This window comes from Equus przewalskii, chromosome 10 (assembly GCF_037783145.1).
Source record: "Equus przewalskii isolate Varuska chromosome 10, EquPr2, whole genome shotgun sequence".
Classification (NCBI taxonomy): Eukaryota; Metazoa; Chordata; class Mammalia; order Perissodactyla; family Equidae; genus Equus; species Equus przewalskii.
The window spans coordinates 1942828-1957799 of NC_091840.1; the positions used below are offsets into that span (position 1 = coordinate 1942828).

At 64.0% G+C, this 14972-nt stretch overlaps 1 protein-coding gene and 1 long non-coding RNA gene across 3 annotated transcripts in view; both read left to right on the plus strand.

The window, feature by feature from the left end:
- Nucleotides 1–1707: 1707 nt before the first annotated feature.
- AATK (apoptosis associated tyrosine kinase) overlaps nucleotides 1708–14972 on the plus strand; it is a 40680-nt gene continuing 27415 nt past the window's right edge. The window contains exon 1 of the mRNA XM_070559707.1: nucleotides 1708–2089. Within this exon, the coding sequence (XP_070415808.1) occupies nucleotides 2008–2089 (82 nt within the window). The 5' untranslated portion in view covers nucleotides 1708–2007. The remainder of the gene's footprint in view (nucleotides 2090–14972) is intronic.
- Nucleotides 8234–14192, plus strand: LOC139073800 (uncharacterized). 2 transcript variants are annotated; one of them, XR_011522815.1, is made up of 2 exons: nucleotides 8234–9523; nucleotides 9946–14192. It is a non-coding gene; the product is annotated as an uncharacterized lncRNA (long non-coding RNA). The 2 variants fall into 2 exon arrangements; XR_011522814.1 differs by having other exon boundaries at nucleotides 9949–14192.

The window sequence follows — 14972 nt, forward strand, 5'->3', positions numbered from 1 at the left end:
CCTGGAGCCCGGAGGAGGATCCCCGTCTCTAAAGCCCCGAGACCTGGCCCTTCCGGGTGTGCACGCGTGTGTGTTCACAGGCAGACCACTGTCACAGAAAGCCGGCTTCCGACCCGGGCACTGAGGCCAGCCATGGTGGCACAGACAGTCTGGACACAGGCAAGTTAGGGCCACTGGTCATCTCCCCTGCCTGTCCCCAAAGAGCCCCCCTGGCTGCGTTGGGGTCCAGATGTCTGGGGCACCTTCCTGCGTGGGGCAGAGACAGACCCTCCACATGCATGCTGGCAGTGTTGGCCCTGCCTCCTGGGCAGGGACGGGAGCCCCCGACTGTGGAGCCAGCCCCCTCACACTGGGGGCACTCCTGGACCACAGCCCCCAGCCTCTCATGCCACGGTGGCCTCTGACCCTCGGGCCCTGAGATCTGAGCACCTGCTACGGCTGGGGCCTCCACTGGCCACTGGACCTGTGGCTCCTGCCTTTTCAACAGCCGCCTGTGGGCAGAGCCACTTACAGCAGCAGCTGCAGGATCCAGGCCTGTAAGAAGGTTCTAGATGCCCCATCCTCTTCTACAGGCCTGAGGGGAGGTGGGGCCACCCCACCCACAGCAGGGGACCCCTAAGGTCTGAGGGGAAAGGAGGGGACCCCGGACTCTTTCTTTGCCCGTTAGGGGGACTTTCTACACAAGGGGCCGCGCTAGATTCAGAGGGTGCATCCGGGCACCTCTCCTGAAGGGGCGGGCCCTCACCATCCTTCCTTTGTCCCTGCCCACCCCTCTGCCAGGAACACTGATCCTCATTCTGCCCAAAGCCTTTCGGGCCCTGCTGCCGGGGCTGCCCCTCCTGCTCCCACCACCCCCTCCCTCCCGCTGGGCCCTGCCAAGGGGTTTTGCTCATCTGGCCAGAGAATGAATGGATGGATGAGCAACCGAGTGAGCAACCCAAGTTACATAAAACTCAACTCGGCAAATCTGGCTACACTGTAACTCTCCCGACTCCCACTGGGGGGGAGCCGGGGGAAGGGGCCTTGGTCCCCGCCTGCCCGTCCCCAGCCTCCTGCGCGGCCCCGCCCGCCCTCCTGCAGCGCCACCGCATCGGTGCAAGATGGCGCGGCAGGGCGCGCGGCGGGCGGGGAGGGGACGGTCCCTCGGTGCCCGGCGCCGCTGCGCCCGCCCTAAACGCCCGGCGCTGTTCACTCCCGGGCGGGGGCGGCCGCTCCTTCTGCACGGTTGTCGCAGCGTGGCACAGGCGCGGGCGGTTCGTGCACAAATAGTCCCCCCGCCCCACCAGGGCCGGAGCCGCCCAAAGGGCGCGGGGACCAGACCCCGAGCTGCCTCCCAAACCTGCGTGTGCAGGCCGCGTGCCGGCCCCGAGCCCCGTGCGCGTGGGCCCCTTGCGCGCGCCTCCGGCCACCCTGCGCGCGCTTTCGTATTCCTCCTGCGTGACACGGTGCCCACCCCCGCGTGTGCCGCCGTACTCCGCGGGCCGCGGTGCCTACCCCGCGCCGCCGCGCACCCTCCCGCCTCCGTGCCCCCAACTCCGTGCACCTTCCGCCTCCGAGCGCCCCCCTCCCCCCGCCTCCGTGCCCCCCCTCCTCGTCTCCGAGTTTCCCATCCTGCGTTTCTGTGCTCCCCCCGTGCCTCTGTGCCCCCAAACGTCTCCGCGCCCCAACTTGCCTTGGTGCTCCTCGCGTCTCCGTGCCCCCCCAGCCGGGGAGGGAGTCCCCCCCCGCGCGCGCTCCCGCCAGTGTTTTCGGACTGCACCAGCCCGGAGCCCCGCGGCGCCGCGGCCGGCCGGGCGGAGGCGCCTCGTCTGTCGCCGCCGCCCGCTCCGGCCCCGGCCCCGACCGCCGCCCGCATCCGCACCCCGCACCCCGCCGGCCCGGTGGCTGTGGCTGGGGCGCTCGGGGGCGCGGCAGGCAGGGCGCGCTCCGCACCTGCGGCGGCCGCTCGGGCGATGGCGCGGCGCGGGCCGGGGCCGCGGGCGTCCTGAGCGCTGCGCCCGCCTGGGGATGCCCGCCGCGCTGCTGGCCCTGGCCATGTCGTCGTCCTTCTTCAACCCCAGCTTCGCCTTCAGCTCGCACTTCGACCCCGGTGAGTCCGCTGGCCGCGCCCCTCGCCAGCCCTCTGCGCGGCCCCAAACCTGCCGGTCCTGCTTCACGTCCCCCCACTGCGGACATGATGCTTCCTGAGCCACTGGTTTCCTATTTTGCATGGAAATTAACCCTTTCCCCACCCTGAGCGGAGCCCGCGGCAGAAGGAACGGGCAGGGTCCCCCAGAGGCCCGGATCTGTGGAGGTGGGTACACCTTGGGGCTGGCGCCGGTACAGCTGAGGCCTCCGGCAGCCTGGTGGGCAGTGGAGGCACAGCCTGTGTCTCTGTGGATGCCTCCAGGTAACTGGGGCAGGAGGGCTAGGGTTGGTCCCAGGTGTCCAGGGGAGGAGGAGGCCAGGACTGAGAGCCCTGGGAAGGTGTGGGAGTGTCCCCTGGGGCCCAGGCCACCCTGGCCCCTGCTGTCCACAGCCTGAGCGTGGGAACCTCCTTCCCAGGCTGGGAGCCGGTTCCAGGGAGCCCTGCCCCACCACCAGGCAGCCTGCATGGGGAGGTGGGAGCAGTGGCTGGCCCTCCGGACAGAGCCCACTGGGCAGAGGCTCAAGGGACAGGCCTCAGTGGGTGCCCAGATCCCCCTGGACAGTGGGGGAGGCCGAGGTGGCGCTGTCAAGCCAGCTGCAGGGGACCTCTTACCCCGCCAGGCCGGTGGCCCTGGCAGCGTGTTTACCGGTGGCTGCCTGGCCTCCTGGCGGCAGTGCGCAGCCAGGGTGGGCAGAGGGAGCCCCGGTGGCTGGAGGCCTGCATCTGTCACCAGGAGGTGGTAGGCTTTCTTCCCCTTGCCTCGGCCAGCTCCAGCCCCCTCTTGGCCTGAGGGGGAGGTAAATGCCTGCCCTGGCCCAGGGGCTCAGAGTCCCACCCACTTGTCACTGGGCCTCTGGCACAGGCTAATCCAGCCAAAACAAAGCTGGGCGCCCATGTGACGGGCTCTCCTGGGTCTCGCCTTGGAGGAGGGCCAGTGTGTGAAGCAATGCGTAGGGTCCCCTGGGCACGGCCCCATCTGAAGGCATTTGCTCCTGGGGGAGGGGAGCTGACGGGAGGTCTGTCTGCTGGGCTTAGGGTGTGGGTGTCACTCGCTCAGAAATGACTTCCCAGGCAACTCCCGGGACTTGGAGAACATGGTGTCGCTAGTGGATGGCCCAGAATCCGGGCGGCTGCAGCCCTGGCTGGGCCCTGAGGGCGGGGGCTGGAGGTGCCCTGCTGAGCAGCCCCAGGACCAGACAACCCTTAGGGACAGGGGGCCAGGAGGCTCTGGGCTGGCGTTCCAGGCAGTGAGCCTGCTGGGAGCGGGGGGTCCAGCCTCAGGACTGCCGGCCTTGGAGCTGTTGGCAGGGGGTGGTGCCAGGACTGACCCAGCATGGAGGCCTCCCCATGCCCTGCCTCTTGCACTCTTCGCGGTGCCCACACTTGCCCCATGTGGGGGTCAGTTACCCCTCCCTACACCCAGGTGTGGCCGGAGCAGAGACCCTTCCTCCACCTTAGAGAAACAGTGGGCCTTCGCATTTCTTGCAAGTGTTCGGGTAAACAGGTGTGATCAGTGTAATTATAACGTGTCGGTTTAATGACTTACAGGGGAGAAAGTTGTCAGGAGGCCAGGGGAGGTCTCCTGTCTGCATGCCGAGCAAAGGGGAGAGCTGTATCCCACGGCGGGCACGGCAGGAGGGCCTGCCCTGGGTAGCAGGCTGTGGGGCTGGGGTGCAGGGCTCCGTGTTGGCCCCCACGTGGGTGGCAGGGAGGAGGAGGGGTTGGGTTCGCTGCCCCCTACTAAAGGCCCGGCTTTCAGAGCCTGCTCCCACCCCCTGGAGTCCCTTTGCCCGCCCTCACTCTGAGCCTCAGCTTTCTTATCTGTAAAGTGGGATCAGGACGCTAACATCTGCTCCTCCCCCACATACCAGGCCCTGGGTGCCGTTGTGTGCCTGGGGAAAACTGGACCCTCAATAACCCGGGACTCCGTTGGGGAGGGGGACACAGAGACAAGGCCACAGTGGCTTCGTGGCTTTTTTCAATCCCCTAAGGGAGAGAGATGGTTCTTTCTGAGGTCTGCAGTATCTGGGGGCGGGGGGGGGGGGGGGCCCGCTGGGAGTCCACCAAACCCAGAGGGCAGGAGAGACTCATGTCCACGGCTGTCTCGGAGTTTGTTTATGTGGTTGCTCACAGGCAGGGGTGGACAGAGGGGCCGCGCCTGGGCAGAGGGTCCTCACAGCATCACCAGGAGAGGCCTTGCTGCCCACGGTCGGCTCTGCATCCGTCCTGGGATTCTGTGGCAGTCTCCATAGAGGGGGTGGCATTGCTGGCAGTTATGTCAAGAGAAGTGGGCTGAGTTTGAGGACCATGCTCGAGTGTGACCTGGGGGCTGAGGGGCCTCATTTAAACCAACGCCCCCCCACCTCTCAGATATGTTCGGGCCAGGGCCCTGGAGGGGGCCAGGCCTGAGTGCGTGCTCCTGGGGCTACGCGGGCCGGTGTCGACGAGGCTCTGGAAGGGCTGCCTCCTCTGAGGCCCAGCTCTTCCCCAGGATGTGGGTGACTGTGGGGATTCCTTGGCAGTCCTAGTCCCATGACGTCAGCACTGTGTGGCCTTGGGCTGGTCACTCAACCTCTCTGAGACTCAGCCCTGTATAGGTGAAACCTCACCTTGGGGAGACCAGGTAGGTGGGGCATGGAAGCCAAGAACTGAGCGGTGATGGGGGTGCCATGTGGGGGTCAGGAACAGCTGGGCCAGACTAGGAGGGAGGGATGGTGTAGCCTCAAGGCAACCGGGGTTGCCTCTCCCACCAGAGCGCCCCAAGGCAGGGGGCTGACCTTGCTTCTCGCCCTCTTCAGCCTCGGCTGACCAGATGCGACCCCTGGCCTCAGCAGGGGCTGGGCAGGTAGCAGGTCAGGGCGCTGTGCTTTCTGGGCAGGGGTCACTGTTGACGGGTGGGCGGGACTTGAGTTTGGGGAAGCTCGGGGAGGACCAGGCAGCCCCTGCCCTGACCCCGCCCGCAGGCGCTCTTGGCTGGCGTTGTGCCCGGCGCACGTCCTCAGCCGGCAGCCTGCTCACTGGTGTTGGAGCGTGAGCGGTGCCAGTGCAGGGCTGGGCACGCCGGGCCTTAGGGTGACAGCGTTGACAGGGTGAGGCGGAGGGCGTGTGTGCCAGCCGGGCTTGGTCTGAGCTGGCACAGGCACAGGTGCACTTGGGGGACTTGAGGGCTGAGAGGGCACCCTGAGAGTGGGCTTGGGGGGGCCTGGGAGCCTGCTCCCTGGCTGGTGGAGGCGCCCTGGCAGCGGTTCTCAAGCCTGAGGGCCCACGCTCACTGCCTGCTGCCCGGGCCTGGCTGGGGGCACATGCTGCCGGGCCCTCCTGGACTGTGCCCTTTGACCTCTGCAGCCCCGGTGGAAGCTGTGGCTGTTGGGGGGTCTGTGGGGTGTGGGCCAGCGCGGGAAGGGTAGTAGTGGGAGGTCATGATCCCCTCTGGGCATGGGGGGAGGGAAGACAATTTCTTTGCATTCCAGCACATTCTCCAGGAAGCCAGGCTCTGCCCTTCCCTCCATGGGGGCTCTTTCTCCCCCACGGGGCCCTGCACCCACGTGCACCTGTGCAGCTGCGCGCACACGGGTACTCAAGTGCACACATGCACTCGCACGTGAATACACACACGAATGCACACATGCATGTACATATGCTCACATGCCATCATGCACGTGTAAACATCACACCTACGTTTGCACAATACACCCACACATACGCGTGCTCACACACACTCCTGTAAACACACACATCTACACCCCACACGTGCACACATACACCTTCACATAGGTGAACACTCACACACCTGCTTTGTGCACACTTGCTGGCACAGAGCCCACTGTTTAAAGTGTGCAGTCACCTCCTTGTGGGTGGGGGGGCCTCCTGGGGCTCAGTTCCCTCGAGCATGGCCTCCTGACCCGCTGGCCCCACACCCCCGGGCTGGCCGCCCCCATACTCCTCCTGTCTAGCAGAGCCTGAGCTTGGGGCTGGCCTGGACCCTGGTCCCTCCGAGGCCACACCCTTTCCCCGGCCTTGGGTGAGTTTGAACCAGGTGTGTTGATGCCCCTGGCTTTCATGTGTGGAAGTTCCTGCTACCTTGTCTCTGGGGGTCCAGCCCATGAGGCCCACCTAGTCCCGGCCCAGGGCCTTTTGTGCTGTGGCCCCCGACCTCCTGTTCGGCTCTGCTTCATCCAGCCATGGCGTGGTCATCACCTCCTCAGCCCTATCCTGACATTGACTTTCGCTGCCCTAGGTGGGGGTCAAGGTCATGACTGGGGAGGGGGAACCAGATCCCCCGCCGCCTTTCCCTTGGCCCTCAGCTCCACCTCTGCTCTCATTTCAGTCAGGAGCTGTAACCACCCCGAAGTCTCAGTGGGCAGGGACGCCTGTGCCCTGAGCAGGTGGCCTGAGGCTCGGGGGGCCTGGAGCTGTTCCTCCCAGTGGTTGGCCCACAAAGGCTGCCCCTGTCACCTGGCCACAGAGCTTTTCCTGAGGGTGGGCCGCGCCTGGCCCCTTCACCCGCAGTCATGGCCTTGGGGTGTATGCACCCATCCTCCATCTGCAAAATGTGCTCCTCCTTGCACCCCACCTTCCCCACCTCGGTGGGCTCCTGGGGTGTGGTGGCATAGCGTCCCCCTACAATGCAAGCCCATCTGAAGCCTCAGAACGGTACCTTGTTTGCAAAGAAGGTCTTGGGAGATGTTATAAATGAAGATGAAGTCCTGCTGGACTAGGGTGGGCCTAAATGCAGTGTCTGGGGTCTGCACGAGGGAAAGCGGAAGGAGACCTGGGAGCGAGCAGGAGGGGCCGTGTGCCAGTGGAGGCAGAGACTCAAGTGATGCAGCCCCCAGCCAAGGGACGCCTGGGCCTCCAGGAGCCGCAAGAGGTGGGATCGTCCCCTGGAGCCCTGGGGGGAGCACGGCCCTGACATGGGGTATCTGCCCACAGCTGAGACCCTGCAGGGGTCCCCCAGTTTGTGGTCTGCTGCTCGGGCAGCCCACACGCTCCTACAGGGCGCTCTGGGCCCTGGGGACTGTCTGGGGCCACGCCTGCCTGCCCCTCCTCTGTGTGAACCGGGCAGCCACCCCCCCAGAGGCTTCTGGAAGAAGGTGAGGTGGCCACAGGACCTGCCTGCCTGCCTCTCTCAGAGGAGCCTCCTGCCCTCGGAGGAAGCGGGGAGGGAGTGAAGGCAGGGGGGCCGGGCTAGGGTGCCCAGCATGGGTGGCAGCTCCCGAGGGTCCCTCTGGGGTTAGGTGGCTGCCTGAGCCGGGTAAGTGCACGGGCCTTCTGGGCGGATGGACACTGTCCCCTCGGCCCGGGCTGGGGGCTGTAGTCCTGAGGCTGGCCCTGCTCTGGCCCTGCCAGGGCGAGGGGCAGCGTGGGAGTGGGCAGGGCCAGCCAGCGCCAGGCTGGGGGCACCTGTTGCAGGGGGTGTGAGGTGAGGCAGCAGGATGCTGGCCAGCTTCTGGAGGGCCAGGCGCGGCCCTGCAGGCCACCTTTCCCCGAGGGAGAGGAGTGCGGCTCCCACTCACCCACTGGCTTGGGCACATGGCATCGGGCAGCCCTGACCAGCTGGCCTCGGGCTGGCCAGGGAGACAACCTGCCTGTCCATGTGGGCCAGCCAGGGACACGGGAACCTGGGGCCCAGGCTTGGGCCCTGCCGAGGTCACCCCTGCACTGAGGCTGGTATGAGATGGGGAGCAGAATGGTGCATCTTGCGGCGGGGGGGGGTCCTCACAGGGGGCCTGGCTCTGGGGAGAGTCCCTGCAGGGCTTCGTGCTCTGCTCCTGCCAACTTGAAATTCTTAACGATTTTGAACAAGGGGCCCTGCAGATTCTGCCACTAGTCCTGGTTGGGGCCACCAGTCCAGTCTCAGGGCCCAGCCAGGATGGCACCGGGCAGACAGTCACTTGTCAGGGGATGTGGTGGTTCCCGTCTGCGTTTGCTGCCTGGAGCCGTGGAGCCGCTTGTGGTCCCTGCAGGTGGTCGGGCTCCGAGAGCTGTGAGACCCACTCAGGATTTGCTCGCAGCCTCCTGGAGAGAAGGCTCGACTTTCCGTTGGATGCAGCACATGAGGAGAAACGCTGGCTGCTCGCGCTCAGCCTCACGCCTGAGGTGGGCTCGTGTGGAGTGTGTCGGGGTAGCCCGCTCCCTCTGCTGGCGGTATGCCACCGGGTGCGCAGCTCACCAGGTTCTGCTGCGCTGTGGGTGGACATTACCTTCTGCCCGGCCCTGGGCTCCTCCACGCAGTGTGGCCATGAGCATCCTGGCTCAGTCCCTCCCTCGGTCTCTCTCTCTATTCTCTCTCTAACAGCTTTATCGAGATATGATTCACATACCATACGATTCATCTGTTTAAAGTATATCCTTCAGTGTTTTACTTATTCTCAGACTTGTGCAACCATCACCACTGTCAGTTTTAGCACTCTTGTCCTCCCAGTAGTAACGCATACGCACCTGCCGTCACTCCCCATTCCTCCTCCCGCTAGCCCTGTCGCCACTCTTCCACTTTCTTACATTTTTTTTTCTTGGTGAGGAAGATTGGCCCTGAGCTAACATCTGTGCCAGTCTTCTTCTATTTTATGTGGGATGCCACCACAGTGGCTTGACAATCGGTGCTAGGTCTGAGTCCAGGATCCCAACCTGCAAACCCTGGGCTGCCGAAGCAGAGCGTGTGAACTTAACCACTATGCCGCTGGGCAACCCCATCCACTTTCTGTCCCTGGAGGGTCACCTTGTCTGGACGTTTCACATCAGTGAATCGTGCCCCCAGGGTCTTCCGTCTCTCTCTCCACCTGCTCCTGTTGTGGGCACACCAGGAGTGGGCCTAGGTCTTGGGGCAGCTTTAGTGGGCACCCTGGGCTATGACATTCACAGCCCCCGTCCCCAGCGCTTGGCATTGTCCCCCTTTGCACTTCAGTGATCTTGGGAGCGTGGCGTCTGCCTGCCTTTCCCACTGCCTCACACGGTGGGGCGCCTTTCCGGGTCCTGGAGGTTTGGGGTCCTCTCCTGTGAATACCCTTTGTGCTCCTCCTTCTCTGTTTGTGGGTAGTACTTACATATCCTGGGACCTGCCGCTTCGTCAGATATGTGTGTCACGGCTCGAGTTTTCACTTCGTGGAGGTTGCGCTCGCCTGGTGCCGTGGGGCTGCAGGGTGAGCTGGCACCGACGGTGGACAGTGCACGTCTTTCCCACCACTGACTCGGGGCACAGTGACGTCACGCTGGTAGCTTGAGACGGTCCATGGCGGGAGCCTTTGCACCGCGGGAGCTGGAGAACGCTACACTTCGGGACTGCTACCGACCTCTTTCCTTTTTCCGGAGAGCCGGTTGTCAAGCATTTACAGCACACCAAGGGTGTAGGCCATCCTGTTTGTCCCGGGAAGCTGCCTGAAATCTTTTTGGCACGAGGTAGGCGTCCGAGAGGTGGTTTCTGGCCCCTGGGGATCAATGACTAGAGGAATGATCCTGCTTGGACCCCTGGACTAGCACTCGGGCCTCTGGGGGCCACTGGATCTGGGAGGGAGCTGTCCTGGCCCCTCGGTGGGGCCTGCTCTGGGCGGGCAGGGCCACCGCCGGCTCCTTCTCCCAGACCCCTGGGTGCATTCCTGCCCACGCAGAGGCTGCATCTGGCCCGGGCACTGTCCCCTCTGTCCTGCTTCCTGGGCAGCCTTGCCCCACTCCCCTCCCCCTGTGGGGGTCCAGGCAGAAACTTGGCGGCGAGGATGGCAGGGAGCTCTGGGCTTGGGTTGCCCGCCACCCGTCCTTAACAGCCGGGGGTGGAGCGGGAGCCGGCACGTCGGATTCTGGTTTCTGTTCCTTCTTGTGGCCAGCAGCCCTCAAGTCCTGTCTGAAACTGACTGTGGTCAAGGTGCGTTCAGAGAGCCTTCCCGGGTTGGCTGTGCCCCTCTGGGTTTCCCTCGGGTGAGTCTGAGCCTGGCGGCTCCTTGGCCTCTGCCCAGCTGTTCCTCCAACGCTCCCCTGGCCTACACACGACAGAGGGACTCATCTATCCAGCTTGGGTCCCTTGAGGTGACCTGGTGCCTGGCAGGCGTCAGGGCGGATCCCCAGGTGAACGAAATGGGAAGGCCCTCCAGAGGCGTCACACACAGGGGAGTAGGGGCCGAGGGGTGTGTGTGTCTCTGAAGGACAGGTGGCCAGAGGCTGAAGGCCAAGTGGGAGGAGCATTCGTGCAGAGGGGACAGTGTGTGTTGGTCGGGGGGGGGCCCCAGGAGTGGAGACACAGGGACCATAGCCCCCGTGTCACCCCATTCTCATCTGGACCCCACCAAGCCGCTCCTGCTGGCTGTCCCTCGGGAGCTTCTCAACTACTGGGGACTGGAGATCGGGGGCATCCTGGACACCCACACTACCCCAGGACTGGCCCTGGGGCTGGGCCCCAGTGCACTGGGGAAAGTGTCAAGGAGCCTCTGGTGTTGGTGGTGACCAGGCCCCGGCTTTCTCACGTGTCAGCAGGAGGATGTCACCGGCCAGAGCTGAAGTTGGGGAACTTCCTTCTGTCCCTGTGTTTGTGTCCAGCACTGGCCGGGTGGGAACTCGGGAGACACCAGTGGGGAGTGGATGCTGGTCCCAGCACAAAGGGGATGGGGCTGGGTGCCCCCCCCACCACACTGCCCGTGCGTGTGTGAGAGCACATATCCTGGTGTGAGAGGTGTGTGTGCACACGAGTGGGTATAAACGTGTGTGACTGCTGGGAGTGTGAGAGTAGGTGTGTAAATGTGTGGGTGTGCAAGTACCATGCACATACCTGTGCGTGTGAGTGCATATGCATGTGTTCGAGTGCAGGTGTGAGGACGGAGAATGCGTGTGTGAGTGTGGCTGGGTGGGAACATGTGAGTGCACATGTGAACGTGGGAGTGTATGTGAACATGTCTGTGTGTGAGCCTATGTGTGGCATCCATGTGTGCATGTGTGCGTTTGAGCACAAGCCTGTGTATGTGTGTGTGTGTGTGTGTGTGTGTGTCTGTGTGTTCCACCCCTGCTCTGGGGGGGAAGCCCCCCCAAGCCCCCACTGCGGGTGGCGGGATGCAGAGCCTGAGGGTTCCTTTCTTAGGCTCTGGGTGACGTTTTAGTTCCTGACCCACGTTGACGGCAGGAGGGAGGTGACAATGGCCACACCGACTACCTAGTGCCCTCTGCGGACCTGAGGTCCCGGGTCTGGGAGAGGACCCTCCTGTGGTGTGACCCACATGGCCCAAGGCCACGTTGCCTCGGTGGGCCCTCTGCCCGGTGGAGGGCCATGAGCACGTGTGCCTTTGAGCTGTTTGTCCGCGAGTCCTGTGGCCTTTGCCGGGTCTGGGCCTGGCGCTAGGTTACCCTTAGCTGGCACAACAGCTGCGGCCTCTCCTTGGCCACGGGACACTCAGCTTCCCTCTCTGGGGGAGATGGTGCCTTCAGCTCATGCCCACCCGTCTGCCCTGGGGGGCGAGACCGTCCCAATTACCTTCTCCCCTGACCCCGGTCCCTCCCAGCACCGGGCCGGCCCTGCACGCCCCCGGCACCCACCATCCTCCACGAGGCTGACGGTGCCCACATACGTCCGGGCACATTAGGGGACTGGAACATTGGGGTGGAGGGGTTTGGAAGGTTCTGAGGTGGGGGCAGCGGGGTACCGGCTTCCCTCCCAGGCGCCCCTCGGGCCCCTCTCCCTTGCTGGGGGTGGAGCCAGGCAGCTGTGGGCATGGGGTCTGTCTGCACCCCTGCCTGGAGCTGGGTTCTGATATGGGGAGGGTAGGTCTCGGTTTCCCTCCAGGGCCAGAGGAGAGCCTGGGTGGTGGCTCAGCTGGGACCGCCGATGGTCCGTGACTGCCCCCGATGCAGTGCCAGCTCTCAGGATAGGGGGCATCCTGCAGATGTGGTCTTCGTCCTGGGAGGCTGAAGGAGGAGGCAGGTGTGCTGGGGCCAGGAGGCTGGTGTGTGGCCACTCCTACCCCAGCCCCTGGGAGTCTCGCTTGTGGACAAGTCAGGGCTCAGATTTCAGTCGCTGGGCCTGTCCTTCCGTTTCTCCACCTGACCCCAGAGATCTTGGGGGAGAAGTGAGAGGAGACAGGTGGGCTGGGCCTGGGTCGAGCTCGGGAGGCGCCCGGCCCGGCCACACGGGTGCTGAGACCTGGCTTCTCTTTCTCCACCCGGTGAGGGCCACCGTGTCCCCACTTGGGAATTCTGTTCCTCTAGAAAGAAACTTCCATGTCTGGGCCCTTGGGACAACCCTTGACCAGAAACTCTGCCTCACAGGCTCCCCAGCACTGGATCTGCCCTCAGGATACTCGTGGGGTACGGGGCGACCCCTGCTTGTACCTCCGGTCCCGCACACCCCCAGAATCCTGCTGCTTGCTTCAGCTGGGGGCCGGGAGGTGGAGTTATCAAGACAGATGAAGAGCCATTCCGGGATCCCCCGGGACGTTGGCCCCTGACACCCTGGCCAACCAGACCACCATCCTTAGTGCTGTTCACTCGCCTCACCCTCTTAACTCAGCGAAATGCCTGCTTGGGTTACACAGTTCCTTCCTGCATGAGATCCTGTTTGCATCACCGGGCAGGCGCGGGGGGCAGGGAGCTGGTGCCAGGATGTCCTCAGATGCCCGGCCAAGGCCCCGCCCCAGGCCTGCTGGTGACCCCTGAGCATGAGCCCCCGTGGGCTGTGCTGGCCCTGGGCAGGACAGCTGGGGCACTTCGTGTAAAACTTGGTGCACCGGAAATACCGGGGTGTGGCTGTCTCACTCGGAGCCCAGGGCTCACTGACCGGGCTGGGGAGGGGGCCCCCTCGGACGTCCAGACCACTCCCACTGGAACCACAGGCTGGTGGGAGTTGGACCGGTGTTTGGTGTCCATGCACATGGGGTGGCGAGGTGCTGTGGGCCAATGGAGCAGCTCCCGGGGCCAGGAAGGAAGGCAGTGGCCTTCAAGGCCAGCTCTGACCAAGTGCGTTACAAGGTGGGGGAGCACGGGGTGGGTGTCGGGCTGCACAGAGCAATGGAGCTGGCAGACAACCAGCGCCTGGAGTGGGTGCACCAGTGCTGACCCCGTGGGGGGATTCAAAGTGGCTCAGCCTTGGGAGGGGTCTGAGAACTCCTCTCCTGCAAGGGGGCAGGGAGGGCGAGTCGGGGGCCAGGACAGGGTGCTGCACCTGGTGGTTGGTGGGCACAGGGCGTGTATGGGGGGTGGGCGTGCAGACGGGGTCCTGGCCTCCATGTTGTCCTGACTTGCAAGAGGGGACCGCTCTCAGCCTGGCCTTCGACTATAGGAAAGAGCATCCATCGAATTTCAGGGGTGGGACGGGGTGTGGCAGGGAGACTGGACAGGCTGCCCCACGTCCGGCCCTCCTGCGTGGTGATGCGGCGTGCCAGGGCTGCACTGGGGTCCCGCGGGCCTGTCATCTGCTCCAAGAGGGTTTGGGCAGCTCCCTGAGGAGGAGGAAGGCTATGGGCACCTCGTGGCAGAGCGGAGAGGGGCTCTGGGGAGAGAGCAGCGAGCCAGCCGGGGGCACGGACATTGCGGGGGTATCAGACTACTCCCTTAAGAAGTTTTTTCAACTGAGGTGAAGTTCTCATAATGTAAAATTAAGCATTCCAAAGTGGACGATGCAGGGGCATTGAGTGTGTGCACAGCCTTGTGCAACCACCACTTCTATCTAGTTCCAGAACATTCTGATCACCCCCCAAAAATGCACTGTGCCACCAGCAGTCCCTCCACATCCCCCTCATCCCTGCCAACCGCCCACTAGCTTTCTGTCTCTGGGGACTTGTCAGTTCTGGACACTCCTCGTCAGCAGGATCACGTGGTGTCGCAGCGAGGAACCATCAGACTTCCTCACGGTGTCTCCACATCCTCACCAACACTTATTTTCCATTTTTAAAAATCATGGGGGCCGGCCCGGTGACGCAGCAGTTAAGTTCACATGTTCTGCTTCAGTGCCCTGGGGTTCGCTGGTTCAGATCCCAGCTGCGGACGTGGCATTGCTTGGCACGCCATGCTGTGGCAGGCATCCCACATATAAAGTAGAGGAAGATGGGCACGGATGTTAGCTCAGGGCCAGTCTTCCTCAGCAAAAAGAAAAAGAGGGGGATTGGCAGCAGATATTAGCTCAGGGCTAATCTTCCTCAAAAAAAAAAAAAAGTTAAAAATTAAAAATCATGGCCATCCTAGTGGATTAGATTGCTATTATCTTCAGAGTAGCTGCTGGGCCAGACGGCAGGGTGTGGCCCCTCCAAGTAGACTGGGGAAACTGAGGCACTGGGCACTGAGGCTGGAGAGGCTGATGGGCCTGCCCTCTCTCCCCAGAAGTGGTTCCTGGGTGCTGTGGGTCTCAGACCCCCAGGGGTGCTGGGACTGAGCCAAGCCGAGGGGACAGTGAGGATGGAGGCAGAGTGGGGGAATGGCCAGCAGTTGGGCAGTTAGGGGTCAGCTTGGAGGGCTCAGAGTGGGCGTTGGTGGGTGGTGCTTTTGGAAGATGGCTCCTGTCCTGGGTGATGGATGTCCTGGAAGCCACAGACGCCCCGAGGAGGCTGGGCAGGGGTAGGCCATGCAGTGGAGGCTGGTGGCCTGGGTGGGGCTGGACATGGGGAGGGGCAAGAGAAATCCGGGGACAGCTGGGGTCTCCCACTTGAGGAGGGCATGGGCAAGGGTCTGGCGACTGCACGTCTGGTTTGGTATGAGGTGTTCAAGAACACCCAAGGGCAGGCCTAGGGCTGGGTGGCTGCCGGGGTCTGGTGCCCCAGAGGAAGTACTGGGCACCAGGGTAGGAGTCAGGGTGGGGTCAGGAAGGGCCCTTTCGGGGTTGGGGGAGGAGGATCCAGCCCAGGATATGAAGGGGGCTGCTGAGAAGATGGAGGGTGTGGCG